This window comes from Chiroxiphia lanceolata, chromosome 19 (genome assembly GCF_009829145.1).
Source record: "Chiroxiphia lanceolata isolate bChiLan1 chromosome 19, bChiLan1.pri, whole genome shotgun sequence".
NCBI lineage: Eukaryota > Metazoa > Chordata > Aves > Passeriformes > Pipridae > Chiroxiphia > Chiroxiphia lanceolata.
Window position 1 is genome coordinate 5,386,418 of NC_045655.1, and position 25,039 is coordinate 5,411,456.

The 25,039-nt window shown below is 53.1% G+C and overlaps 1 protein-coding gene across 3 annotated transcripts; it reads left to right on the forward strand.

Annotated features, from left to right (window-relative positions):
• The first annotated feature begins 749 nt into the window (after window positions 1–749).
• Window positions 750–24,313, forward strand: EVPL (envoplakin). Of its 3 annotated transcripts, XM_032706674.1 has the most exons (24): window positions 750–814; window positions 3,657–3,690; window positions 4,216–4,217; window positions 6,769–6,868; window positions 7,366–7,520; window positions 8,201–8,324; window positions 8,921–9,046; window positions 9,342–9,380; window positions 10,131–10,292; window positions 10,883–10,990; window positions 11,611–11,706; window positions 11,945–12,070; window positions 12,970–13,116; window positions 13,262–13,416; window positions 14,762–14,859; window positions 15,454–15,635; window positions 16,049–16,227; window positions 16,655–16,793; window positions 17,360–17,553; window positions 18,286–18,436; window positions 18,903–18,986; window positions 19,072–19,182; window positions 19,762–19,854; window positions 20,615–24,313. In XM_032706674.1, exons 1-24 carry the CDS (start codon window positions 750–752, stop codon window positions 24,062–24,064), a joined length of 6,120 nt encoding a protein of 2,039 aa, XP_032562565.1. In that variant the 3' UTR covers window positions 24,065–24,313. The 3 variants fall into 3 exon arrangements, with proteins under 3 accessions (XP_032562565.1, XP_032562564.1, XP_032562563.1); XM_032706673.1 differs by lacking the exons at window positions 3,657–3,690; window positions 4,216–4,217 and adding an exon at window positions 6,278–6,303 and having other exon boundaries at window positions 750–809; window positions 14,762–14,875; window positions 15,467–15,635; XM_032706672.1 differs by lacking the exons at window positions 3,657–3,690; window positions 4,216–4,217 and having other exon boundaries at window positions 750–823.
• Window positions 24,314–25,039: the final 726 nt, after the last annotated feature.

The window sequence follows — 25,039 nt, forward strand, 5'->3', positions numbered from 1 at the left end:
GTGTCCAGGCAGAGCCTCAGACCCAGATTTTGGGGCTTTGGTACCCAAGTTTGTCCCAGAGCCTCAGTCCCCCTGGCTGAGGCTCCTGTGATGCTGCACTGGAGCTGCTGATCTTCCCTCTGCCATTAGCCTTCCTTGTTTTCCTGGGAGCCAGGGCCACCTTGTGCTAAGCCTGGGCCAAAAGTTTGCTGAACTGCAAAATAACATCAAGTCCTGCAGATTGGTGGTTCCCAAACTGCTGCTGCCACCTTGGAAAACTCTTGGTTGGCTTTGTCTGTAGAAGTTGTGCTGTTCCCTAGCATTTTAAACAGCTGCTACAAGAAGATGCTTTAAAGTACGTTTCAGTAGCTGCAGTGCACCCCTTCCAAGTTGCATTTGCAGGTTTTTCCTCCCTGCAAAGGCCGTGCTCTCTGCCCCTCTGCCGTGAAGCTCCTGCACGGCCGTGCCTGTGTGTGCCAAAGCACTCTCCGAGCCAGGGCGGGGTCTCCCGTTCTCCCTCTGGGGCTCTGCTCTTTCCACCCTAAACTGGTTTTTCGAGTCATTTTTTCATATGTGCCTCCTCCATCCCTGCTGCTGCTGCTGCTGCTGCTGCTCACCTGCGTTCGGGGAGGAGCCTCCCAGAAACTGCTCTTTAGTGCTCCGCCGACCTTCCCCCGCTGAGTCTTATTCCACCCCGACAGACCGGAGCGGAGAGCCGGCGCCCACGAGGACTCTGCAGGCTCCGGGAGAACCGCTGGGACCTGGCCAACATGTTCAAGGGGGTGGGCAAAGGCTCCCCGAGCAGAAGTTCCCCCAACAGAGGCTCCCCTGTCAAGCCCAGCAAGTAAGTGTGTCCCCTCTCCTCTCTCTCTCTCCCCATCCTGTGACCCTGGGGGAAGATGAGGGATGAGTGATCCGTGTTTACTAAGTCCCCTTAAGAACTATCCCTCTTTGTGGAGCAGCAGAAGGTTTGGGCTTGCTGGGAGGTGATGTCAAGACTTGCTGCCCCAGCTTTTGTCCTTGTCTTTGGTGGGTTTTGTGTCCCTCCCAGAAGTCCCTGTGCAGCCCCAGCGCCTGACGATGTGTTCAGAGTGCGATCATTGAGCAGGGAGGTGCAAAAAGCCCCTTTTGGGCAGGAAGGAGTAGGCAGGATAAACACAGCCCCTGTGCTTGGGTGGAGTGAGATCTGCTCAGTGGTGAAGCAGATCCCAGCCCGTGTCTGAGATCCCGGGATTCATCAGTTCCGTGGGGTTGGTGTGATGCTACCCTGGGATCCCTGGAGAGGGATGCTCTGTCTGGTGCTGCTGAAGTGGAGGAGAGGGGTGGGGAGTGGGTTTGCTCTAACCCATCCCGGGGACAGGCCAGGTCTCTGCAGGTCAAATCACTGAGTTTGCCTCTTTGGGAGCTGCTTGGAGCAACCTGGTCTGGTGGAAAGTGTCCCTCCCATGGCAGGGGCTTGGAATTGGGTGGTCTTTAAGGTCCCTTCCAACCCAAACCATTCCATGAGGAGATTCCCTAAGCTGTGGGGAGTGAGATATGTGATGGGACTGGGATGCTTCTGGGAGGGGGTGCTCTGGCAGAGAGAGTGCTCATCCCTCCCTGCAGCTGCTGTTGTTAACTCAGGGTTATTTTCCACCTTCCCCAGCAATTTTGCAGTTTGTGGTGTTGGTGGACTGATTCTGTGGGGATCCCTGTGCCCTGCCAGGGTTGGAGGCCATTGCAAGGGGGTTTGTGCTGAAGAGAAGGGGACCTGTAGGGGGAGGGGGGTGCTGGCCCCCTCTCCTGGGACCACCACCAGCAGTCCAGAGGGGGGTGTATGTGGACACCTGTGGGGTCACAACATGGTGCTGGCACCCAACTGCTCTATTTTGGGGGTCCAAACCCCAGGTCTGCAAACAGCCACTGAGGAGGGGGGTGGCTGGTGCTGCTGGGCAGGGCAGCAGGACCTGGGGAGAAGGTGGCCCCTACAAAGGTTGGGGCTGCCCTGAGTGGGTGTCAGGAGCTGGACGCCTGCCACAGGAAGCTTCAGTGGAGCTGAGCACTCACAGACTCATCTTGAAGGCAGGTCTGGGGGCTCTCTGAACACCAAACCTTTGCTGGGGCCTGGCAGCAGTGAGCCACCTCCCCAGCAGCCCTGGAGCTGTGTCAGGCTCTGGGTTTTTTAGCCTTGTTAATGCAATCTATCCACCTCCCCAGCCGGCTTTCAAAGCAGGCTGGGGATTTCTCATGTCAACTTGCTGCAGCCCCTGCCGTGCTGCAGAGGGTTTGGGCTGGGTTCTCCCCCACCATGAGCCTCTTGGGATAACTGGAGTTGCATCCCGGCAAGACCTCACACCTCTTCCCTGTGCAGGACAGAGGCTGGAGCCAGGAGTGCAGCAATTACTGAGCTAGTTGTGCTTGTTTTAGGAGGCACCAACCATCAGACACAGCCTAATTCGCTTGGCCATGGCCTGGGGCTTGGTCAGCGCCCAAAGGAGCTGAGAAAATGAAGGTGGATGAGTTGTCTTGGGAGCAGCCACCAGCACATGCTCTGCAGATGGCCCTGAGAAAATGTTGGTGGCCCAAGGCTGCTCTTGGTGGCCCCAAGGCCAGAACGTTGGCAGCAGCTGAGGTTCCCTGTCTCTGGGGTTCACAATTAGTGATTGGACCCCTACAGAGGTACCTTGTCTTGGTCCTTGGGATGATGGTGCTGAGCATCTCAGCTCTCAGGGTCCTTTTCTGCCTCCATTTGGTGGATGCATCCCAGGGAGGCAGCAGCAAGTGGAGGATTGTCCCCAGGGAGCACCCTGGATGTGCCCTGCTCTGGAGGAGGCACTGCAGGGCTGAAAGGGAAAACTCATGTGAAGGTGGAATTGAATTGGATCTGGCTGGACTGGCTGCCTGGGTGTGATTTTTAACAAAGGCTGTGGGTGGTTTTGGAGGTGGATGGGAAGTCACCTCCTGGTTTAATCATCTCCTGGGATTGCTGCTTTTGCCAGTGCCGCCTCCTACTTCTCCTTGATCAGTCTAGAGCGGGGTGGACCCCAGGGGACACAGGCTCAGGCACTCACTCAGCACTGGCAGGGGGTCAGTGGTGCTGTGCTATGATCTGCTGGCAGATCAAAATGTGCAAGGACTTCTACATGTCAGGGAGAACAGACCCAGCTTTGAGGTCTGCCATAAAACAAAGTCCCCTGTGAGGAAGGGATGGAGGGATCAGGGACTGCAGCAGGTGGGTGCTGTGGTCCTGCCCAAATGTGCCCTGGAAGGAGGGGGGACAGTCCTGCCCCTGCTCAGTGATACTGTCCCTTGTGTGTGGCTGGACTGTCCAGGAGGCAGAAAGTGGTATGAGAAATGAACCAATTAATAATGATAATAATAGTGCTCTGCCTCTCCCAGGCATGAGATAGCCCTAGGGAGGAGGCTGCCCTGGCTCTGGAGGAGGAGGAGCAGGAGGAGCTGTGCTGAGCCTTGCCCTTGGCCATCCTGGGGCTGTGGCTGTACCATACACTGTGCAGGGAGCTGGGCCTGAGCTCTGGGAGGCTGAGGGGTGCACAACATGACCTCGTGGCTCCTTGTATCCCACCTGATGCCAGGCTGCCTCTCTGCAGCCCAAATGTCAGTATGTTCATCCTGAGATGTGGGGCCCAGCTGGGCTGAGTGAGGGCTCCTGCCCAGGAGCAGCAGGGATGGGGCAGGGGGACACCCCGAGGAAGGATGGTGAGGCACCACGTCACTGCAGGCTGTGTGGATGGGTGTTTGCACTGACAGGAGAAGCTCACACAGCACAGGGCAGACCCCCTCTGCTCCTGAGGTGATGCTCTCCAGGAAGCATTTTTGCAGCAGCATCCTGGTCTCTAACCTCCGGTGCCCCATGCAGCACAGGCTGGGATGGGCTCAGTCCCCATGACCAGGAGGTTTCTCACGTCTTTTCAGTCCATACTTTTCTTGTGGCTCAGCCTAAACAAAGCTGATTCCTGTGTCCAGCCTTGTAAACCAAGAGATGGGATGTCTCGGTGTTTCCTTCAGCCAGAAAGGGGGTGCCAGCAGGAATAAGCAGGATTTTGTTGGGGATCTACCCTTCCTGGGAAGGATGGATCCTCACTTCTCCCCTCTTGGAATGGCACGGAGGTATCCACAGTCACATGACAAGCTGGGATGGGCTCAAACTGGACACTCCATTCCCACTCTTCCCAAGTGGGAGCTGAATTTGGTCAGACCTCTTGGGGGGACAATGCTCTCCCTGCCCAGTGGGAGAGGTGTCCATCCCCTGGGACGGCTGCATCCATCCCCTGGGACAGGGCCCAGCCCAGCCCGTGACTCACACTCTCCTCCCTGCACAGAGAGCCCGGGCAGGAAATTTGGGTGGTGCTCAAGTATTTGCTCATGGGACACCACCTCATTCCAGGCGTGTCAGGGATGAGTGGGAGATTGTGTAACCTCCTGGGGAGGGGAGACCTCTGGGAGCTTCCGTCCCGCTGCACACTCAAGCTCACAGGGACCAAATCCTGGCTCTGTGCTGCTCCCACCCACCCCTTTGTGCTGGGGCTTGGGGCCAGCATTCATGTCCCTGAGCTTATCTCAGAAAGGCATCTGTGGGGCACAGATTGGGTGAGAGGGATGATTAATGGGATATAAAAGACAGGTTGTAGCAGACAGCAATGCTTGGATGGGGATGATGATGATGATGAACACTCTGCTTGGGCTCTTCGCCTCCATGATCCCTGGAATTAGACCCTGTAGAGGGGGCCCTGCTGGAGCACAGCAGTCCCCATTTACTTTGCTCACTGCATTCCAGGCAGGGAAGCAGAGGCATTGCCAGGACATGCTGCCATCCAAAATCCCCCAGGGCAGCTGAGAGCTGCTGCTGCCCTCTTGGGAAATCAAAAACAAGGGAGGAAGTGGAGAAAGGGGACAGGAGGATGCTGAGAGCAGGAGTGCTGGGGCTGTGCCTCCGCTGGAGTTACACAGGCTACAGTCAGAGTGGGCTGGGCTCACTTGAAACAGGAACTGTGGCATCTGAGTGCTTGGCTTGGGGTGACCATGACACTCACTGGCATGTTACAGTCACTTGGGGCTGTAATAAATGAACATCCCAGCATCTGCTACAGCCTTTGGAATGGATGGTGGAACAGCTGGAGCCATGCTGAGGAGCTGGAGCAATGACAGAGACATTAAGGGAACCACTTCCCTCTGTCCTTTGCTGGATTCAGGGACCTGGAAGGAAAGCACATGGCTCTAGGGCAGATGTGGTGGCTCTGCTGCAGGACATCACCTTTCTCCCACCTTCTTCTTCCACCAAAGAGGTACCAACCTGCCCTGAAGAAGTGTCCCCCACCCAGACCCCCATGCAGTGTCACATTGCTGCTGCACAAACTCTTTCCTCCTGGTCTCAGACCCCAGCGTTGACACGTAACCTCACTGAACTTTGTCCCATCAGCAGCATTCTGAGGGCTCTGCATGATGTTAGTGCTCCACACCCTCCTGCCTCTGCCCACACCGTGCTCTCCCTGCCTGCAGGGTAGGGCTGGCACTGTCCTCAAGGGCAGATGCTGCTAGAAACAACAGGACAATGAGGACGAAGGTGGCACCAAGGTTTGTGCTTCCCTGTCCGCAGGGAGCTTTGGGACCCATCCCGTGCCTTGCTGCAGGCTTTGGATCCAGCTGTTTCAGCAGGGCTCATTCCCAATCCCAGTGATGGAGTAAGGGCTGTGATGGCACCATTGGCTGTGTGATGGCCCTGGGGTGACAGGCAATAGGGAATGGTCTGTTGGAAACCTTCAGTGAAGCCTCACTGGGGCAAGAAGAGCTGGTAGGTGTGCAATGGCCTTGGGAAATTAGAATTATAGAATCACAGAGTACCCTGAGTTGGAAGGAACCCATCAGGATCATCGAGTCCAACTCTTGGCCCTGCACAGGACACCCTGACAACCCCACCATGTGCCTGAGAGCATTGTCCAAACACTTCCTAAACACAGACAGGCTTAGTGCCCTGACCACTGCCCTTGGGGAGCCTGTTCCAGTGCTTAACCACCCTCTGGGTGATAAATCTTTTCCTGATATCCAACCTAAACCTCCCCTGACTCAGCTTTGTGCTATTCCCCAAGCTCTGAAAACAGCACAAATGCAACAGCCTGTGCAGCACCCAGAGGGTGTAAGTCTGTGTCCTCTGCAGCCTGGCCCTGGAGTGGCACTGGGCTCTCCAGTGACTCAATGGGCCAAACTGTGGAGCACTTCACATGGAACAAGACAGCAGGATGGCAGCTCTGGGTCAGGCTGAAGGGCCACCTCTGCCAGCAGCCAAGGGCAGGCATCCAAGGAAGTGTCTCCAAACAGGGTGAGCATGTTGTGCTGCCTCTGCAGGGTGCTCTCCTGGCCTCCAGCCGTCTGTGGCTTCAGGTTTTCCCAGCCCAGATGTGGTGTCAGTGCCTTTGGGAGCCCTACAGTGACTTTTTGTTGGTTGTTTTTTCTTTTTATTTTTTTTAAATTTTTTTTCCTCCAATGCTTTTTGAATCCACATGAACTTTTGGGCATCTGCAGCTGGGAGTTGTGCAGCTGAGCTGCGTGGTGTGAAAACCTGCTCACTCTAAAGACACCAGCTCTTACCTTCTCTTGGCTGAAGGCAACAGCCAGGCATCAACCACTTGTGTGTGTCTGTGCCCTTGGCCACGGCTCATAACCCTCTCCTTGGAGACCAGGAGGATATGGGGAAAGGCCTGAAGGACCACACCTGGGGCAGGTCCTGGGCAGTGATGAAGAGGGTGGGAGTTGCCTTCACCCACCCCTCTGCTCTGCTGTTCCCTCCCTCAGGTCCTCCACAAATGAGCTGGCCGTGCTCATCTCCCGCATGCAGACAAACGCCGACCAGGTGGAGAAGGACATCCTGGAGACACAGTCCAGACTCAAACAGGTGAGCTGTGGCAGAGGGTGGTGGGAAGGTGAAAGTCTTTGCCTCCAAATGCAGTGTCTGGGATGACAGGTCAGGTGTCTGCTCTGTGTGTGCTGGTGCAGGTTTGGGGGCTGACTGGAGGCTGGGGAGGAACAGACACCCCACAGAGCCTCCCAGCCCCTGAGGCTGCATCCCAGGGCCTCCCAAATTCCAGTCTTGTGCTTTTCCGCTCGGTGCCTCATGCTTCCCACAGCCAAGGCTGTCTCACCTATGGTAGCACAGCCCTGTGCCTCCCAGCAACCCTAGAGGCAGCCAGTCTGACCCACACCAGTCCTTGGGTGGGAGGGACACTGGAACAGCAGCTGGGCTGGGCTGGGCTCCCCAGCTCAACCCTTTTACCAGGAATCCTCTGTGGTTGACATGCTGAGGATCCAGAGGCTCTGCATTAGCCAAGGAAGGTGTTGTGAGGTCTTTGTGGTCCAACCAGGCTGTTTTCCTCTGTCTCCCTTGGCCTCCAGGATTCCAGCAATCAGCAGAAGAACAAGGCTTTTGAGTTCCAGACAGAGAATGCCAGGAACCTGAAGGAAGCAGAGACCCTGCTGAAGGATCTCTTCCTGGATGTGGATCGTGCCAAGCGGCTGAAACACCCACAGGCTTCTGAGATAGAGAAAGAGTGAGTGCAGTGGGGGGAGTGATGTGATGGGGGTGCTGAGCAATTGGGACCCCCCCATGATCTAGACTGAGTTCCAGTCATTGCCATGAGAGGTAGTGTCACTCTTCTTCCCACAGAGTTTAGCCTTAAAATCAGATTTTCTGACAATATATTATAGAGATAGGAGTGTACAGAGTGGCTGCCAGGGTGAGTGCCCAAGAGGCCCCATTCTTTTGGGAGCTCTTGTAAAAGGTACCAGACAAACCCAGAGATAAATGTGGCCCCACTCTCAGGGCAAATCCCCTTTTCCTCTGCATTTCCTAAAATGAATGCCTTTGGTTCAGGCAAGCACAGTCAGACGTGGGTGTTGGAATGGGAGAAGAGCTTCAGTTGGCTTCTGGTGCTTTGTTCCCCTTCACTTCCAGCACTTCTAGGTGGAAATCAGGAGGGAATGGTAGTTTTCTAGCTGGGAAGGCACAGCCCTGATCTCCCTGCAGTGTCCTCCTGGGTTGTAATTCCTGAGACATCCCTGGAGATAGAGAACAGCAGGACAAGTGCCTCCACTGCTGAAGGAGGCCAGTTCCACAAAGAGGCAGCAAAGTAACCTGGGTCTTGCAAGTGAAATCTGGGCTCCACAAACCCCACTTTGGCTGTCCCCCTTCCCAGCTGACACAGAGCCATGTGCCCTTTCCCCTTGGCAGCATCCAGCAGCTCCACGACCGTGTGACACAGCTGTGTGCCGAGTACCGGGCCCTCTACGAGCAGCTGAACATCCCCGACGTGGGGCCCAGGGTGGACTGGGCCAGGATTCTGGACCAAAAGATGGTAACAGCAGCTGGGTTTGGATGCATCTCCAAACTGTGTGCTCAGCATCATGCAGGGATGTTGCGGGGTGGTGGAAATAATTCAGTTGCTCTGGGTGGAAGAAAGACTCTCCTCCCACCTCTTAAAACGCTCTGGACTGACCCCTTCAGATTAAGAGCTACCAGAAGGGATCAGGTAGAGAGCTCTGCTGTGGGATGAAAGGATGCAGAAAGTGATGTCTCCTAGAACTTGACAGCCCTTCCTTTGAGAGTTTCACACTGCGAGGTCTGAGTATTTGGAGTGGCCCAGTTGGAGTCAGTTTGGATTCCCTTGAAAGCTGGATGGTAACTAAGTGCATCCAAAGCATGTCACCATAGGCAGGGAGCTGGTGCAGCTTAGGTTTCTACACCAGGTTTATATGCCCTGGTTATCTTTTTCCCTGTGTATGGCTGGGGAAAAGGCAATCAGCAGCAGTCACAGGAATAAACAAGATCCCTTCCCTTGCTCCCAGCCCGCTATCAGATTCCAGATCTTTTCATGCCCTGCCAGCACTCACTGGGGTTTCTCCTTGAAATAAAACCTTTTGCTTTAATCTCTGCCTAATTCCTTTTGCACAGAAACAAGTCAATGCAGGACAGTACGGCCCTGGCATGTCAGAGCTGGAGAAGCAAATAGCTGAGCACAACATCCTGCAGAAGGAGATCGAAGCCTACGGGCTCCAGATCAAGAACCTCCATTCCGGGGTAGGGCATCCTCTGTCCCCTCCTTGTTCTTGTTGCTTCACTCAGGCCCATGTCCCATCTGCTCCTCTGCACAGTGAATGTTCATCCTTGTTTTGCAGAGGGCATGGGGGGCCTGAGCTGGGACAGATGGAGCCTTTCAGGGGCTGGGGAGGTGATTGATTCTTGGATGGTTTCTAAAGCACATTCCATAAATCAGCTCATCAGTATCTACCACATGTTTTGATAACAGCTTTTTTTTTTTTCTCTTTTTTTCTTCCCCCACCCCTCCCTTGGTCTGGGCTGTGTTGTAACCCAGGATGTGGCAGATTTAAAAAGCCAGTACAAGGACTTGCTGGTAAGCTTCTCAGTGGTTTTCTATGCAGATGGGTCATACAGTGGAGTAACACCATCCCTCATGGACTGGGAATGCCCAGCTCAAAGCAGGAGCTACCTCTGGGCTTGCTCAGTGAAGTCATGTCCCTCTTCTTTCCCCATTTCCTTCCCAGCTTGGGATGGGTGTAAATTGAGAGCACTCTTGCTGCCCTTAGGGCAATGCTGTGGGTGAGATCCATCTTCATGGTCTCTCCTCTTCATGGGTCATGGATCTGGAGCTGCCCATGTGTGTCCATGAGCACAGGGATACAGAGGCAGCAAGAAATCCATCCCAGCCCACACGCTGTTCCCAATCAGGATTGCAAATGCTGAGGCTCAACCTGATCCTTTATCAAGGGCTCCAGAGAGGAAATGAGCAGCAGGAGCAAAGGAGGTGGCTGGGAAGAAGGTCCTGGTTTTCACCAGCTGGGCCCATGAAGGTTTAATGTTGAAAATGGGATTTGTAAGAAATACAGCAGAGCTGGGCCAGCTCTGAGAGTGCTTGAGGCACCAGCCCACACCTGGGATTCTGGTTAGACAAACATATCCTGTCTGTGGGGAGGGAAGGGGAATGGCAGCCCCATCAGATAAGAGCCAGCGGTGGCAGATTTCTCACTGAGGTCTCTGGGAATCTCCTGGTGGATGTGCAACAGGAGCAGGGTCCTGGGGAGGAGGGGAAAGGGGCTCCCCAGGCTGAGCACCAACACTGTCTCTCTCTCGTGTGTGTGGGCAGAAAGCCTCCATCTGGCGAGGGCAGAGCCTGGGCAGCCTCTACCACCACCTCCAGGGCTGCACCAAGGAACTGGGCTACCTGACAGAGCAGCAGACCAAGATCCTGAAGCAGGACTGGAGTGACCAAATGATGGATGTGCAGAGTGTGCGTCGGGAGTACGAGGTGAGCTTTGGGGGGTGGCAGCGGGTCCTGGCTTGGGAGACTGGCCAAGCCTGGCATGTGAGATTTGCAGGATGGATCCCAGCCTGCTGGACATCCTCCACCAGCCCTGAGCCTGGGGCTTTCCCAGGGCAGCACAATAATGCTGGACACTGAAACAGAGGTGGAAGAGATCCTCTGGATCCATTGAGGAACTAGGGATGAGCCCCTCTGTGTGTCCCTGCCAGTCCCCTGAGCTGGAACGTGGGATCATATGTTAGAGAGCTGTCAGTGAGGCAGAGAGAAGGGAAGGACTCAGTATCACATCAGCCTCAATGGCCAGCATATAGAACCCAGTGACTGCTACGTGCTGGGACCAGGAAGAATAGAGGGATAATTGCTTAGGAAAATGCTCTTTGAATTAATGTCCTGATACCTTCTGAGGCCTGAGTGTGTCTAATTTGTTTTAGCTTTACCTAGTCTTTTCTGTTTTTAAAAAACAAACAAACAAGGATGTCTATGCTTTGGGAGCCTTGTCTCTGTTATGTTGGGGTTTGGTGCTCTCTGTGTTCCTTGCACGCTCCCAAGGTCATGAAGTTTCTCTTCCCCTCCAGGATTTCAAATCCAATGAGCTGCTCAGCCAGGAGGAGTTTGTGAACCATCTTCAGGATGATGGGGACAGGATGATTGAGCTAAAGCATCCAGCCATCAAGCCTATCCAGGTAGGGAGAGGGGGTCTCTTCCCAAACCCTGTAAGAGAACCAGAGTGCCTGTGCATCAAGAATCAGGAGGAGGGTTGGAGGAGACCCCTTCACATCTTTCTGCAGTTGTTACTCTTTCCTCCCACACTGCACTGGCTGTACTGCAGCACCTTTCTGCCTATTCCAACCTTATGGGGAAGCTGAGGGCAGTGCAGGGTCTTCACCCCTTTCAAAATCTCCAGGAGATGGTGGCAACCATCTGTGTGCTGGGACCAGCTCCTGCCCAGCTACTCAGATTTGTTGGTGCTGCTGAGAGCTATGACATGGGGTGACTTCTCCTGAGTGAAACCAGCTTCCAGCTGCCCAGGTTGTATTTCCAAGCCTGCAGATGCAGTGTCAGGCTGAAGTGGGCTCTCAGCCCCCAGCTGAGAGTTGAGACCCCTTGGGGAATGGTGGCTGCTCTGTATGAGCCAAGTCCTTCTCAAGGAGTGTCCTCGCCCAGGTTCAGTGTCAGGCAGTGCCTGGGCACAGCTTTGTCTCTGCTCTTCCTCTGGTCTCTGGGGCTTCTGGGGAAAGGAGACCAGTGCTGGGGGAGGTAGGACCAGCTGGAGCCCACTGAGCTGTGCTCTGTCCCACCACAGGCTCACCAGGAAGCCTTGAAGAACGAGTGGCAAAATTTCCTGAATCTCTGCATTTGCCAGGAGAGCCAACTAAACAGTGTGGAGAGCTACAAGAAGGTAAAAAGCAAATTCATGGACCATGGGTCTACAGGTCAGGCCAGAGTGGGCAAGCTGGGAAGAGAGAAAGTAGAGGGATGAGGATGGGAGATCCTCTGCTGGTACCTAGCCAAGGCATTTTGGGGAAACACCCCTCAAAACCTAATCTTTTAGAGATGCTGGAAACTGAGAGACCCCACTGGACTTGGAGGTAGTAAGGTCCCCCCGTGCCTGACTGTTTTCCTACCCACACCTCCAGTTCCAGGATGATGCTGAGGCTGTGAGCCGCTCTCTGAAGAAGATGAGCTCTGACCTGGACACCAAATACAGCAAGTTCAACAAAGACAGCCCTGGGGTGGTGTCAGATCTGCTGCTTCAGCTGGAGGTGAGATCTTCAGGGCGGGTGGAACCAGCCAGACCTAAGGGGCAAATCCAAAGTTGTAACCTCCCCAGTAAATAACAGTGGGGAAGAGAAAGAGGTGGGTAAATAAACCCATGGGGACAGCTCACCACAGCTCTGTGCTCGGGAGAGGGAAGCCCCTGGCAATACTGTGCTCTGAGTGCTGAGCCCCTGCATCCCAGACTGCAGGGCAGTGACCCCTGGGACAGCACTGTCCTCATCAGTGACACACAGCCAGGCCCCGGGTCACCATCAGAGTGAAGGAGAAGGGCAGGGAGGAGCCTTGTGTTGTCCTTAATAGGAGACACTTGGATTAGAGGGCCCACAGAGTGTGAGCCACTGGCATCCAAGCAGAAGGGAAAGGTCCTCCCATCTCCTCAGCACTCCCATGATCCAAAGGCAAGGGAGGGAATAAAGAAATCTGACCTCAGGGGCGAGATGCAGATAAGAAAGGAACATTTGCCCGGGAGAGAGGGAAGGGACACATTCGACATGGTATCTTCCCAAGCATGCAACACATTTCACTCTCAAGAGGTGCTTGGATCTTGGTACTTTCTGACACTGGAATGCAGCCACCTCTTGGCAGGCCTCTGTCCCATTTCTGAAAAAGAAAACTTCTTCAGGAGATTTTAATACAACAGTGTGGGTTCACCTAAGGTTAACTCAGGCTGTGCCTTGAAAGGGAGACCTGCTGTGAGCAAAGGAAACCGAGGAGAGTGTTGATAATGAAAAGGGGAAGAAGGGACATGGAGGGATCAAGAATGGAGAAACTCCTGACTCCCCAAGGGTGGGCAACTGGTCCCAGCATACCCACTGTAGTGGGACCTTCCCCTTCCTTCTCATGCAAGCCTGGTCACAACCACTGTCTTCTCTGTTTTGTCTAGAACGAGGAGAAGGTGTTGAAGCAGGCAGAGAAGAGCATCACTGACCTGAAGAGAAGGAGCAAAGAGATCAGCCCCCTGAAACTGCGCAGGACACGTCCCTCCCAGCCCCTCACCTTGGACACCCTTTGTGACTGGGATGCTGGGGAGGTGAGGGCTTGACTGGCAGCACCCTCAGAAGAAGCAGGGAGCTGAATTCTTCTTTGGTTGCTCCAAATCTTGGCTCTGTGGTGGGTGGAACCATCCTAGTGCCAGAAAGTCAAGCCTTTCACTGGGTTTTGTGTCTCTGTCCCAGGTGCAGCTGACCAGAGGGGACAAGTACACCCTGAAGGACAACAGCAACCCTGAGATGTGGGTGGTGCAGAGCAGCGCTGGTGTGGTCCAGGAGGCACCTTCTGCTTGCTTCTCCATCCCTCCACCTGACCCTGAGTCCATAGACAAGGTCAATAGGTGAGTCTGCAGCGCAGAGCCTGACCCAGAGAGACATTTAGACTCACTCAGGTCATATCCAGCCTGACCACCTCACCTGCAGCTGGGGACAGACTCATGACTATCTCTAGTATGAAATCTCTCTCCTGGAGAGGTACCTTATCCAGGTTCCTTCCATTCCTCAACGGCCCTGCACACTGCACAGACCTCACTGTCAAAGAGTTTTCTGGCAGTCAGGCTTGATTTCTTCACCCAAACATGTGACTCTCACAGGTCTGACTAAATTCATTGCAGAATCAGTCTGGAGCTTGGGACTTGCCAAACAGGACAGAGTTATCTGTGGTATCTCCTCTCAGCCAGCCCCAGCTGGAGACTGAGAAATGCTCCTTGAACCACCGTGTAGTTCTGCTGCCTGCCTGCTCTGTCAGCTCCTGCCGTTCCCACAGGACGGGGCGGTGGTGCAGGGAGGTTGGCATTACCTTTTTAATCATGTCCCTGGGTCTTTGGATAAATCAGTGCAGCTCAAATGCCACAGAAAGGCCACAGCCCCGACTCAGAGCTACGTGGGCATGTCCGTGGTGGGAGCCTGGGTCCCCAGGCACAACGGGCAAGATTGCTGCATTGTGTTGCTCTTCCTCAGTGCCCACCCCTCTTCACACATCCCAGATTACTGAGTCCTTTGGATTTATGGGTTTCATGTGTGCTTTAAAACAGAAATTTAGTTCCTCTGCATGGAGCTGTGCCCTGGCCCCCCAGACAGCCCTTGTCTGACAGGAGCCAGGCAAGCTGGGAATTGCAGGTTTTAGCACACAGTGTTTAGCTGGAGCAGTCCATAGCAGGGATCAGAACTGGCCTGGTCTTTTCTGGTTCCCCTCCTCCTAGTTCCATTAGGCTTTTTTCTCCCAGAGATACATTTTGGTCCTTCCAGTTTTACAGATCCCAGCTCTAGTTTCATTAGACAGGAACCATCCTTTCGATTGAGACTTGGTATTTCTAGTGCAACAGCCACAGCAGCAGCTCCTTGTGCTCCCTTTCTGTGAAGCTGCAAAGCGCTGCCACCATATGAAATCAACTTCCAGCTTCGACAGCTTCTGCTGAGGGTTGGAAATGCTGGCTCCATTGGCAGAAGTCAGCTGCTCAAGCCAACCAGCTGCTTTTGCTGCTCTTCCCTTTCCTGAGGGATGTCTCCGAGTTACAGCAGGCTGCAGGCTCCCAGACTGCCCCTGCCCCTGGGGACACCTTCCCCTGCCTTTGGGGACACCTTCCCAGCAGGAGCCACGGAGCTGCTGCTGTGCAGGGCTCTGTCAGGCCATGCTCAGGGCTGTGTCCCATCCTGCTGGCTGAAGATGCTCCTCTCTGCTCACAGGCTGGAAGGGGAACTGAACACGGTGAAGCAGAAGCGAGCGGCGGTTCAGAGCACCCTGAGACGCAGCCAAAAGGAGCAGGTCCAGCCCAGCCAGCAAGGTATGTCAGCTGGATAGTCCAGCCCTCTCCAAAGCCAGCACCTTCCTCCCAGAGCTCCCAAAGCAGACTGGAAGCAAAGCACCCACCCGGGGTGGGCAGAGGTACCTGCAATACACACACAGGTCCCTGTGGGAGGTTGCTTTCTGCTCTGTGAAAAAGAACAGCCACAGGATAACCTGACTCCTGGTGCTGCCAAGGACTCACTATGTGATATCAATTCACTTAAAATCTGTTGCCCTTCTCAAAAGTCTGTGATTGACCTTCAGCTCCATCAACAGCTGCAGGGTATTTAGAGTTGCAGAGGGATGTGCCTATCCAGAAACCGTAATTAAACCTGCTTTGTAATCTGGGTGCCTTGCAGTTCTCTTCCCTAGCTGGGGGCTGTGGAATAAGCAGGCAGCCAGGGCTAAGTCCCAACCCCTGCCTAGCCGTGTTATTCCCACAGCTATAATTCAAAGGCTCCCAGCAAAGCTGAGCAGGGATGTGTCTGCATGGCAGCACTTGGCTGTCTTTGTCCCTCCTCTGGACTTGAGCTCTGGCTGGCCAGGGCAGAACTAAAAGCTGGGGATTAACCTAAGCTGTGTCTTGCTGCAGCTCTGTCCAGGAGCCCTCCAGCAGTCCAGGATGATCCCCAAGCTGACCGGCTCCTCAGTAGCCTGGATCGTGTTGGCAAGGACCTGGTTCAGGTAGAGAAGGAGGTCTTGAACCGAGTGAGGTCTCCTGTGAACTACAATGACCCCACGGATGACCTTGCCAGGAGGATCAAACAGCAGCAGGTGAGTTGGAGCAGGAGGAGTTTGGTAGCTCTGCGTCCTTGGCCCAAAACAAGTTGGGCACAGGAAAAGAAGCAGTGGCACAGGAAAAGAGGCAGTGCCCTGGAGCCCTCCTCTTTCCTCTGGGATAAGGTCTGGGTCTGTAGGAGCTCATCTTGTTACATCTTCATCTGTGGGTATTTATCCAGCCCTGGCAGAAGGATGGGCTCAGGCAGGTTTTTTCCACCTCTTTCCCACACCCTGCCATTGCCAGACAGCCACAGTCTGGATGGGGCTGTGCCCCAAGGGGCAGCTCCTTATGAGAGCGGTACCACACCCTGAGCCCCACAGCCAAATCCGCCCCTGGGGGAGACAAGTTTCCACTGCAGCACTCTTATGACTGTGTTGGGTGACTCTGCTCCCATCTGATGTGCCAGGAAACAACAAAGAAGCTGGAGAACCTGGGGGCAGCCAAGGATGCCTTGCAGAAGGAGTGTGAGACCTACCTTTCCAAGAAACCCACCAGCACCTCGGCTTCCCAGCTCCCTGTCACGCTGAACGCCCTCAGGAGCAAGTACAGTGATGTCAATATGCTCTCCAGCCTGTACAACGAGAAGTGAGTGATGGTGGCAAGGCCTGATGGGGGTGAGGGAAGGAAGTCCTTGCACAGAGGTGTCAACACAGAAGCATGACAGAAAATGCTTTTAGTCTACATGGGTGTTTGTTGAGGTCCAGCACAGGCTGGAAACCTCCTATCCATCACCAAAGTGACCTCTGAAAGAGTTTCTGTGTGTATTTTGTGCTCAGATCCCCCCACTGGAAAATCCACCACAATGGGTGGGTGTCCTAGCTCTGTTGTTGTGAAATGCAACCTATCTGACTTCTGGGCAGCACTACAGGGTCGTGAGTGCACAGTGCTTGTTCTCTGTCATATTGGAGAAGCTCCAATGTTAAATAAGCTTAAACATGCAAAATCAGAGAGCAGAGGAGAAGAATGGGGTCTCCTGTAGCTAATCTTGTCCTGTTATCTTTCCCTTTCCCAGGGCCAAGGCTGCCCTCAACCTGGAGACTCAGATTGAGAACACAGACAAGATTGTCAGCACATTTGAGGCCAAGCTGGCTCAGGACAGCATCATTCCTGCATCCCCCAATGCCCTGCAGGATCGGGCCAATGACCTGCAGGTAGGGGAACATCAGGCTCTTTCTTAAGGAAGGGACATCTCTGAGCTCAGGTAGCAATGGTGGGAAGAGCTGGACTTTGCTAATTTGAGCACCTCGAGGTGCCAGCAATGAAGCCTTTTAAAGGACTTGTTCCTTTAAGGTTTAATGTTGGTATTGCAGGCTGACCTGCCTTCACTGGCCAGCAAAAAGCTCTGTCCCTCTCAGGCTACCTTTGAGTCCCTAAAATGATGACCACCTTAGCACCTAATCTCTGTTGCTCTGCCTCACACTCATCCCTAATCTTTCCTGCTTCCAATCTCTCTGCTCCATCCTTAACACTCACAGGGATCCTTTTTTACCTTCTCCCAAACTTCTGCATGCTGCTCCATCTGCTGTCCAGCCCACCTTGCTTCCCACATTGTTTACTGAGTAAGTCTCACTGCTCCACCTCTTCCACTTTGCACATCCCTTGCAGAGCCTGACCAGCCCCCAGGTACTGCACAGTTAGTAGTGACAGGTTAAGGAGGGTGTTTGGTTGGTGCATTCACCGCTACAAACCTGGAGGTGTCTTTTCTCTCCCCCTGCAGAAGATGAGGCGGGACCTGGTGGCCCAAGAGGACTGTGTGCTGAAGCTGAACCGGGGGCTCAAGGATGCTGAGCACAGCTGCAGTGCCGTGCAGAACAACTTCCAGGAGTTCTGTCCCGACCTGCCGCGGCAGAAGCGGGAGGTGCAGCTCCTCAATGATCGCTACCACGCCGTTGCCGACCAGCTGGATCAGCGGTGAGGGGCTGTGGGATCATCTCTGCTCCTCTTGGCTGACGTGGACCAGTGTTAGTCAGAGTCACAGAATCACAGAATATGCCAAGTTGAAAGGGACCCATAAGGATCATCGAGTCCAACTCCTGGCCCTGCACAGGACCATCCCCAGGAGTCACACCATGTGCCTGAGAGTGTCATCCAAATGCTTCTTGAGCAATGTCAGCCTTGGTGCTGTGACCACTGCCCTGAGGACCCTCTTTCAGTGCTCAACCACCCTCTGGGTGAAGAACCTTTTTCTGATACCCAACCTAAACCTCCCCTGACTACAGGACCCTGATCCTGACCACTATCCTGTAATACTGAGGACTGGGTCTGTCCTGCTCTGTAGTTGCCACCTTCCTATGCACAGCACAGGCTTTGAGCTTCCAGATACCTGAGATAAGGCAGTTTTTGACTACTGGCCTCTGCCTGACACAGGGGCCTTATACACAGAGACCCTTTTTGACACTTCTCCCAGGGATTGCTGCTGGTTGTCTGCCTTTTTCCTTCTCTCATCTCCCAAGTAATGTTCATGCTGCAGTAGCAAACCTGATGTGTGCAGTTAGGCTCCCCACTCAGGGATCAATTGTCACTCCCTTGTTTTTTGTTATCTTGGTGTGTGTTGTGACATTCTCACCATAGTGTCTTTTTAGGAACTTGCAGATGAATCTTTGCCCTTCCCTTAATATTCCTGTTCACCTCTGTGCTGTGCAGAGAGAAGACCCTCAGAAACATCAGCCTCACCTACCAGCAGTTCCAAAACTCCAATGAGAACCTGATGTTCTGGATGAACAACCTACCCAAGCACCAAGTGAAGACCACTGATGGGCCAAGCCAGATCAACTACAAGCTGCAGGCACAGAAGGTGTGTTCCAGGGCAAGCATCATAACCTGTAATGTTACAGGGATGTGGGAATTGGCTTGCATAAAAAATTGTACCATTGGCTCCTGGATGAGTGCTCCCACTGTCACAGTGAATAACTGTGATTGCAGTCCACAAATGGTGTATCTACAATCCTGAAAGATTGTACCTTGGGCTGAGATGTTGCACTGCATCTTTCTCTCCTTTAGCAGATCCTAAGCTCAGTAGTTCAGATGATGAGTTGTGGAGGTCTCTGTGTTGGCTGCTATTTATCTCATATGTGATAAATCAGTGTACCAGGTCCTGGGCAAGTGACAGTGCTGCTGAGATCCTCTAATGCCTTGAGACTCTTCCTAAATATCTTCCTGTTCCCATCATTCCCTCAGCTGAGCTAATTCTCTAGGCTGCAAGAGTGTCACTGTGTTGCTGTATTTCAACCTGTCCTTAACACCACGTGTGTCTCCTGCAGAGGCTGGTGGAGGAGATTGAAAGCAAGGAGCCTGAGAAGAATGCTGTGGTCAGACTGTCCCGGAACGTGCAGTCCATGCTCAATGTATGGCTGGGTTTTCCCATTTATCACTCCCTTAGCGTCTCACATGAGAGATCCCACCTGATTCTCCTGTTTCTGCTCTGGACAGGACTATGAACTTGAAGCAGGCAAATACAGCTCTTCTCTGGACCCTTCCCTGACTGACTCCGCTGCAAAGAGGCTGCGTGTGACCCCCCTGCAGGAAAGCATCCAGGCCCAGGTAAAATGTTCAGATGAAGGCATGGAAACCATTGTCTATCTCCTTACCCGTGCCCCAATGTCCTCTGCAAGGCCTTAATCCACTCTTACATCCCAAGGTCAAAGTCATCAAGGATCTCTTTGTCTATGGGGGAAAGCAGCACATGAGGTCCAGAATTAGGGTTGTGCCTGGTGCCTTGTGATTGCTGATGCTGCCTCCTTACCATGTTGTGTGTGAAGATAAGACAGGGTAGTTGTGTGAGGGCAGGAAGGAGCCAGAGCTCCTCTGTGCTGCTCCCAGTTGCACCCCAGTTCTCCTGCATCACCTCGGGCTGTTCACCAACTGCCATCCATGTGTGGCCCAAGGTGAATTTGGAAGTCTGGACTTTGTGTAGACCTGCAGGCATTTAACAGGCACTCAGATAATGGGGAAGAGGATCTCCTGCATGAGTCCTTAGACTCTGTGTGTCTCTATGGAGTCAGATGTGAAGACACTAATCCCTGAAATTGTCCAGGTGAAAGGAGGGGTGGCAGAGTGTCCCACCCAACAGAGCTGTGTCAGGGTGAGGGGACAAGGCTCTCACCGCTGTTTCTTTTTTAGGAAAATGATGTAACCAAGCTCTACATGGAGCTGGCAGCAGAAAATAAACAGCAGCTCAGCCGGCTGGAGTTTGCCAAGAAGATTGTTGAGAAGGTACCAGCTCACAGCAAGATTGGGGTACTCTAGGTTGGGGGTTCAAATCTGCTCAGCCTGGGGTTCCCCCTTCCTGAGTCTTCACATCCAAGTGTGAGGAAGGAAGGAATGAAAACCCTCTGAGAAAAAGACCACAAGTAATCACAGTTTACTGACACTTATCTTAGGCTGTGACTCTCTCACTTGTGTGGACCCTCAGCTCTTTACTGAAGCTGTAGTGTATGCTAGGAAAAAAGATTAGGGCTCTTAAGACCTGTCCTCAGCTATATCTCATCAACATTCACAGGCTGAGAATTTCAGATTTGTTTGTGGATGTGGCTGGAATTCAGTGCTCACAGCCTTCAAAGCAATAGGATTTTTAGACCTTTCTAGGGTTCGAACCATCTGTAGGAAAGGCCTGTGGTCTGGATGACTTTCAGTGTGCTCAGGAAGGACAAGAGATTAAACTGGGGCCTGGCCCAGTTACTCTCCCTCAGCTGCAGGTACAAGGCAGCACAGAGCACCTTTGTGAGCTGCTGCAGCACCTCCAAAACAAGGGGAAAACACCAAGTCAGTTGCTTGAACTGATGAGAGTGTGTCCTCATTTTCCATTTACAAACAGCCATATTTGGAGAGTCCCTGGGGATTGTGTGCCAGCTCTATCTCCCACCATGCCATGGCATTTAAAAGGTCTCTGTGCCACCCTAAAAGAGAAGAATGACTCCATTTCACTGCCTCTTTTTTTTTTTTTTTTTAATTCTTTTTGGTTTCTCCCTTGCAGAAGGAAGTGCATGAGGACATTGAAGCTGTACATGAGCAAACCCAGAAATCTGAAAACAGAGCTGCAACAAGCAGGGAATCTGAGGGGTTGAAATCGCAGCTGGAGGAGGAAAGGAGGAAAGTTTCCAGGATTGAAGAGGACCTGGAGGAACACAGAAACAAGCTGCTGATGTTGAAGACTCAGAAGCCCGTTGAAAGAGTGGAAGAAAAGGAGGTGATAGAATATTACAGAGACCCACAGGTGGAGAGTAACCTCTCTAAGTTGGTAAAGCAAATTGAAGAGGAAGGCAAAAAAAGGCAGAGCCTGCAAGAAAACATTGAAGTCATGAGCCGTAAACTTGCCCAGGTGGAGAGCGAGAAGAAGGTTGCTCCTGCCCAGCTCCTCACCAAAGAGATCACAAAAATTGAGAAGGATCCAAGCCTGGATGGTGAAGCAGCCAGTCTTCGTCAGGAGATCAAACGTCTCCAGGAGGAAAGCTTGGCTGCTGCTTCCGAACTTGAGCAGCACAAAAGGGAGCTGCACATGCTGGAGCGAAAGCAGCCCAACATCAGAGAGAAAGTGGTGGTGAAGGAGCTGATCAAACTGGAGAAAAACCCAGAAATGCTGAAGTCTGTTAGGACCCTGCAGCTACAAATTGATGAGGAATCCTTCAAGAGGAAGTCGGTGGAAGAGGCGATAGAGAAAGTGAAGAACAAGATTGAGGAGGTAGAAAGACTAATTGAAACGGCAGAACCCAAAATTATTGTTAAGGAGGTGAAGCAGGTAGAGCAGGACCCAGAGTTACTGAAAGAGACTTCCAAGCTTAAAACTCTGATTGAAGAAGAGAGGAGCAAAAACTTGATGCTTACGGGTGAGCTGGGAGAGCTGCAGAGCCAGTACAGCATCGCAGAGAAGCAAAAACCAAGGATAGAGGTGAAAGAGAGGGTCAATGAGATTTTCCTGGTGGATCCTGAAACGGAGCGGCAGATTGCACACCTGAAAAGGGAGCTGCAGGAAGTCACTCTGAAAAGGACAAAGATTGACAGTGAAGTGGAAGAGGCCTTAGCAGAGCTCAATGTCCTCAGGTCACAGAAACCAGTGGTGGAGTTCAAGGAGGTCATAGAGGAGGTGGTGAAACATGAAAAGAGTCCAGAGATTCTTAGAGAGATTGACAGGCTGAAAGAGCAGCTCAATGAGCTGGTGAACACCAATGGCAGGACCCAAGAGCAGCTCATTAGGCTGCAGGGTGAAAGGGATGAATGGAGGAGGGAGAGATCCAAGGTGGAAACCAAGCTGGTCAACAAGGAAGTCATCCGATATGAGAACGATCCACTCTTGGAAAAGGAAGCCGATCGCCTCCGTCAAGAGGTGCGTAACATGTCTCAGAAGAGGAGAGCTGCAGAGGACGCAATCTATGACTTGCAGAACAAATACATGCTCCTGGAGAGGAGGAAACCAGAGGAGAAGGTAGTTGTTCAAGAGGTGATACTGACTCAAAAGGACCCAAAGCTCCGAGATGAGCACACCAGGCTGAGCCGGAGTCTGGATGAGGAGGTGAGCAACAGGCGCCGCCTGGAACGTGACGTGCAGCAGGTTCGTGCGCTGGTGAAGGAGCAAGAGAAGTTGCTCAACTTTCAGGAGGATCGAAGCAAGAGGCTTGCACTGGAGAAGGAGATGAGACAAATTACGCTGAGAATAAAGGAGCTGGAGGAGAGCCCGGCTCCAGTGCAAGAGAAGATCATTATGGAAGAAGTGGTGAAGCTGGAGAAGGATCCAGTCCTGGAACAGTCTGCCAGCAACCTGCGCTTGGAGCTGGACCGGGAGAAGATGGAGGTGCTGAGCTTGCAGAGAGAATGCAAGAACCTGCAGGTGCAAGTCGATGTCCTGCAGAAAACAAAATCCCAGGAGAAGACCATCTACAAGGAGGTGATTCGAGTGGAAAAGGACAGAGCGCTGGAGAGCGAACGTGCACGAATCTGGGAGCTGCTGAGCAGGGAGAGAGGAGCCAAGCAAAAGGCAGAAGAGGAGGTACGGCGGCTCAGGGATAAGATCGAGAGAGCTGAAGGCATGAAGAGGACATGGGCTCGTGAAGAGACGGAGCTGCAGAAAGCCAGGAACCTGGCCATCCAGGAGAGAGCCAACTTGGAGAGTGAACTACGGGACCTGGAGAGGCAGAAGCAGCAGAAAGTCCTTTTCCTTCGGGAGGAGTCCAAACTGCTCAACCAGAGGACTGAGAATGACAGGCAGAAGAAGAAGCAGCGGGAACATGAGTTTTCCCTGCTGGAGGCAGACATCCTTAGGGAGAAGGACCAGATCTACAACAAGGAGAGGTTCATCCGGGATCTCCAGTCGAAGGTCAACCGGGAAGAAATCAATCACGAGACCCAGATGAGAGAGACAAACCTCTCCACTAAGATCTCTATCTTGGACCCCGAGACAGGGAAGGACATGTCTCCTTACGAGGCATATAAGCGAGGTATCATAGACAGAGGCCAGTACATCCAGCTGCAAGAGCTGGAGTGTGACTGGGAGGAAGTCACTACCCTGGGCCCAAATGGGGAAATCTCACTTCTCCTTGACAAGAAAAGTGGGAAGCAGTATTCCATCGATGATGCACTAAGGCTGAGGAGGATCACAAAGGAGGAGTACCAGCTGTACCGGGATGGCAAGATTCCCATCTCTGAATTCGCCTTGCTGGTGGCTGGGGAAACCAAGCCTCCCTCGTCCCTCTCGATTGGCTCCATCATCTCCAAATCCCCACTCACATCACCCACCACCCACCAAACCCAAACCTTCTTCCCCCCAGCCTCACAGAAGAGCATAGGTGACGACACATCCCCCATTGCCGGGGTGTATGACACCACCACCGACACCAAGTACAGTGTCAAAACTGCTCTTGCGAAGAAGCTGCTGGATCCCATGACAGCTCAGAAGCTGCTGGAAGCCCAGGCTGCCACAGGGGGCATCGTAGACCTCATTTCTCGGGACCGGTTCTCAGTCCATAAGGCGATTGAGAGGGGGCTGATTGACAGGACCTACATGCAGAGACTGCTCAATGCCCAGAAAGCTTTCACAGGGATTGAGGACCCGGTGACCAAGCGAAGGCTGTCTGTGGGGGAAGCAGTTCAGAAGGGTTGGATGACCAAGGACAGTGCTTTCCCCTACCTGCAAGTCCAGCATCTAACTGGAGGGCTCATTGATCCCAAGAAAACCGGTCGCATCCCTGTGCTGGAAGCTGTCCAGACCGGGATGATAACGAGCAACCTGGCCAACAGGCTCCAGGATGAGTCCAACTATGAGAAAGATCTCATTGACCCTGTCACTAAGGAGAAGATAAATTACAAGGAGGCCATGGCCCTCTGCCAGAAGGATTCGCTGAGCCACCTCCTGCTCCTCCCGGCCGCATCTGAGGGGTATCAGCGGTACCACCAGGCGAGCCGCTCCCCCAGGCTCTCACGGTTCAGGCATTGAATGTACTGGGGCTGGTTCCTTCAGGAGTTCATCCCTTCAAAACAGCTCTCCCCACGGAGGCAGCAGCGATCACAGGAATGGACCAGCGAGCATTTAGGGCTGCACACTCTTCTCTCTTAGCTATCTGCTTCCCCACACAGCTCGGCCGTGCACGGGAGAAGACATGACCATGAACCTGACACGGAGGGTCCCCGCAGTCCCCCGGGTGCTGCTGTGACACCGAAGAGGGGTTGATTGTGAAAACTCCACTGTAGGTTAAACGTGGTTATGCTCAGAAAGGGGGGAGAGCCAGAGTGTTTTCTAGCTGGGTCATTCTGCATGCAATAAACATAGCAAGTGTGTCTCTGTGGCTGTGTTGTCTCTGCAGGCTGCGGCTGCCAAGTGGCTGAAGGCACAGCTACTCTTCCCCCCATGCAATCCCAGGCCCTGCAGCCCAATCTACGGGGGGTTTGTAGGCTCTTGCTCCCCGTGATCTCACAGCACTGAACCCTCTAAATGTCTTTCTGCATGTGAGTCCATATTTTTAAAGATTTTGTTATATTTGTCTTTAAAACTGAAAACTAATGGGACTTTGCTCCCTGGTCATTTGGACACCTCTGAAAGGGGGACTAGGTCACCAAAGGGTGCAGTTCCACCCAGCAGTACTGGGAAATCCGTACTTGCTATTTCTTTAGGTGAACTAAAAGGATGTTACTCCTCTGTGTGACCTCCACCGCTCAGTCCTTGCTGAAACAAGCAAGTCTCATATCCCAAATGTTCTCCCTTATTATCTACCCCATTGTGGAGCACCCCCTGGCTTTGTTGGATGAGAAAAATTACTTTCTACTGATGTCAGCTGCTCTTCTCCCTCTCCCAAGGGCTCTTTTACATGATGCTGTTCGGTAATTCCAATAAACCCAAATAATCCATAAGGACAGAGATTTCTACCCCCTCCTTTCCTCACCAGAGCAGCAGCATAGCCTCTATTTCCATGTA

Bases quoted from the DNA above. Each gene is read 5' to 3' on its own strand.
- EVPL (XM_032706674.1), top strand. From the start codon at position 750: ATGTTCAAGGGGGTGGGCAAAGGCTCCCCGAGCAGAAGTTCCCCCAAC. The intron at 15,636-16,048 runs GTGAGTTGGAGC...CTGATGTGCCAG, and splicing joins GGAGGATCAAACAGCAGCAG to GAAACAACAAAGAAGCTGGA. The intron at 18,437-18,902 runs GTGTGTTCCAGG...TGTCTCCTGCAG, and splicing joins ACAAGCTGCAGGCACAGAAG to AGGCTGGTGGAGGAGATTGA.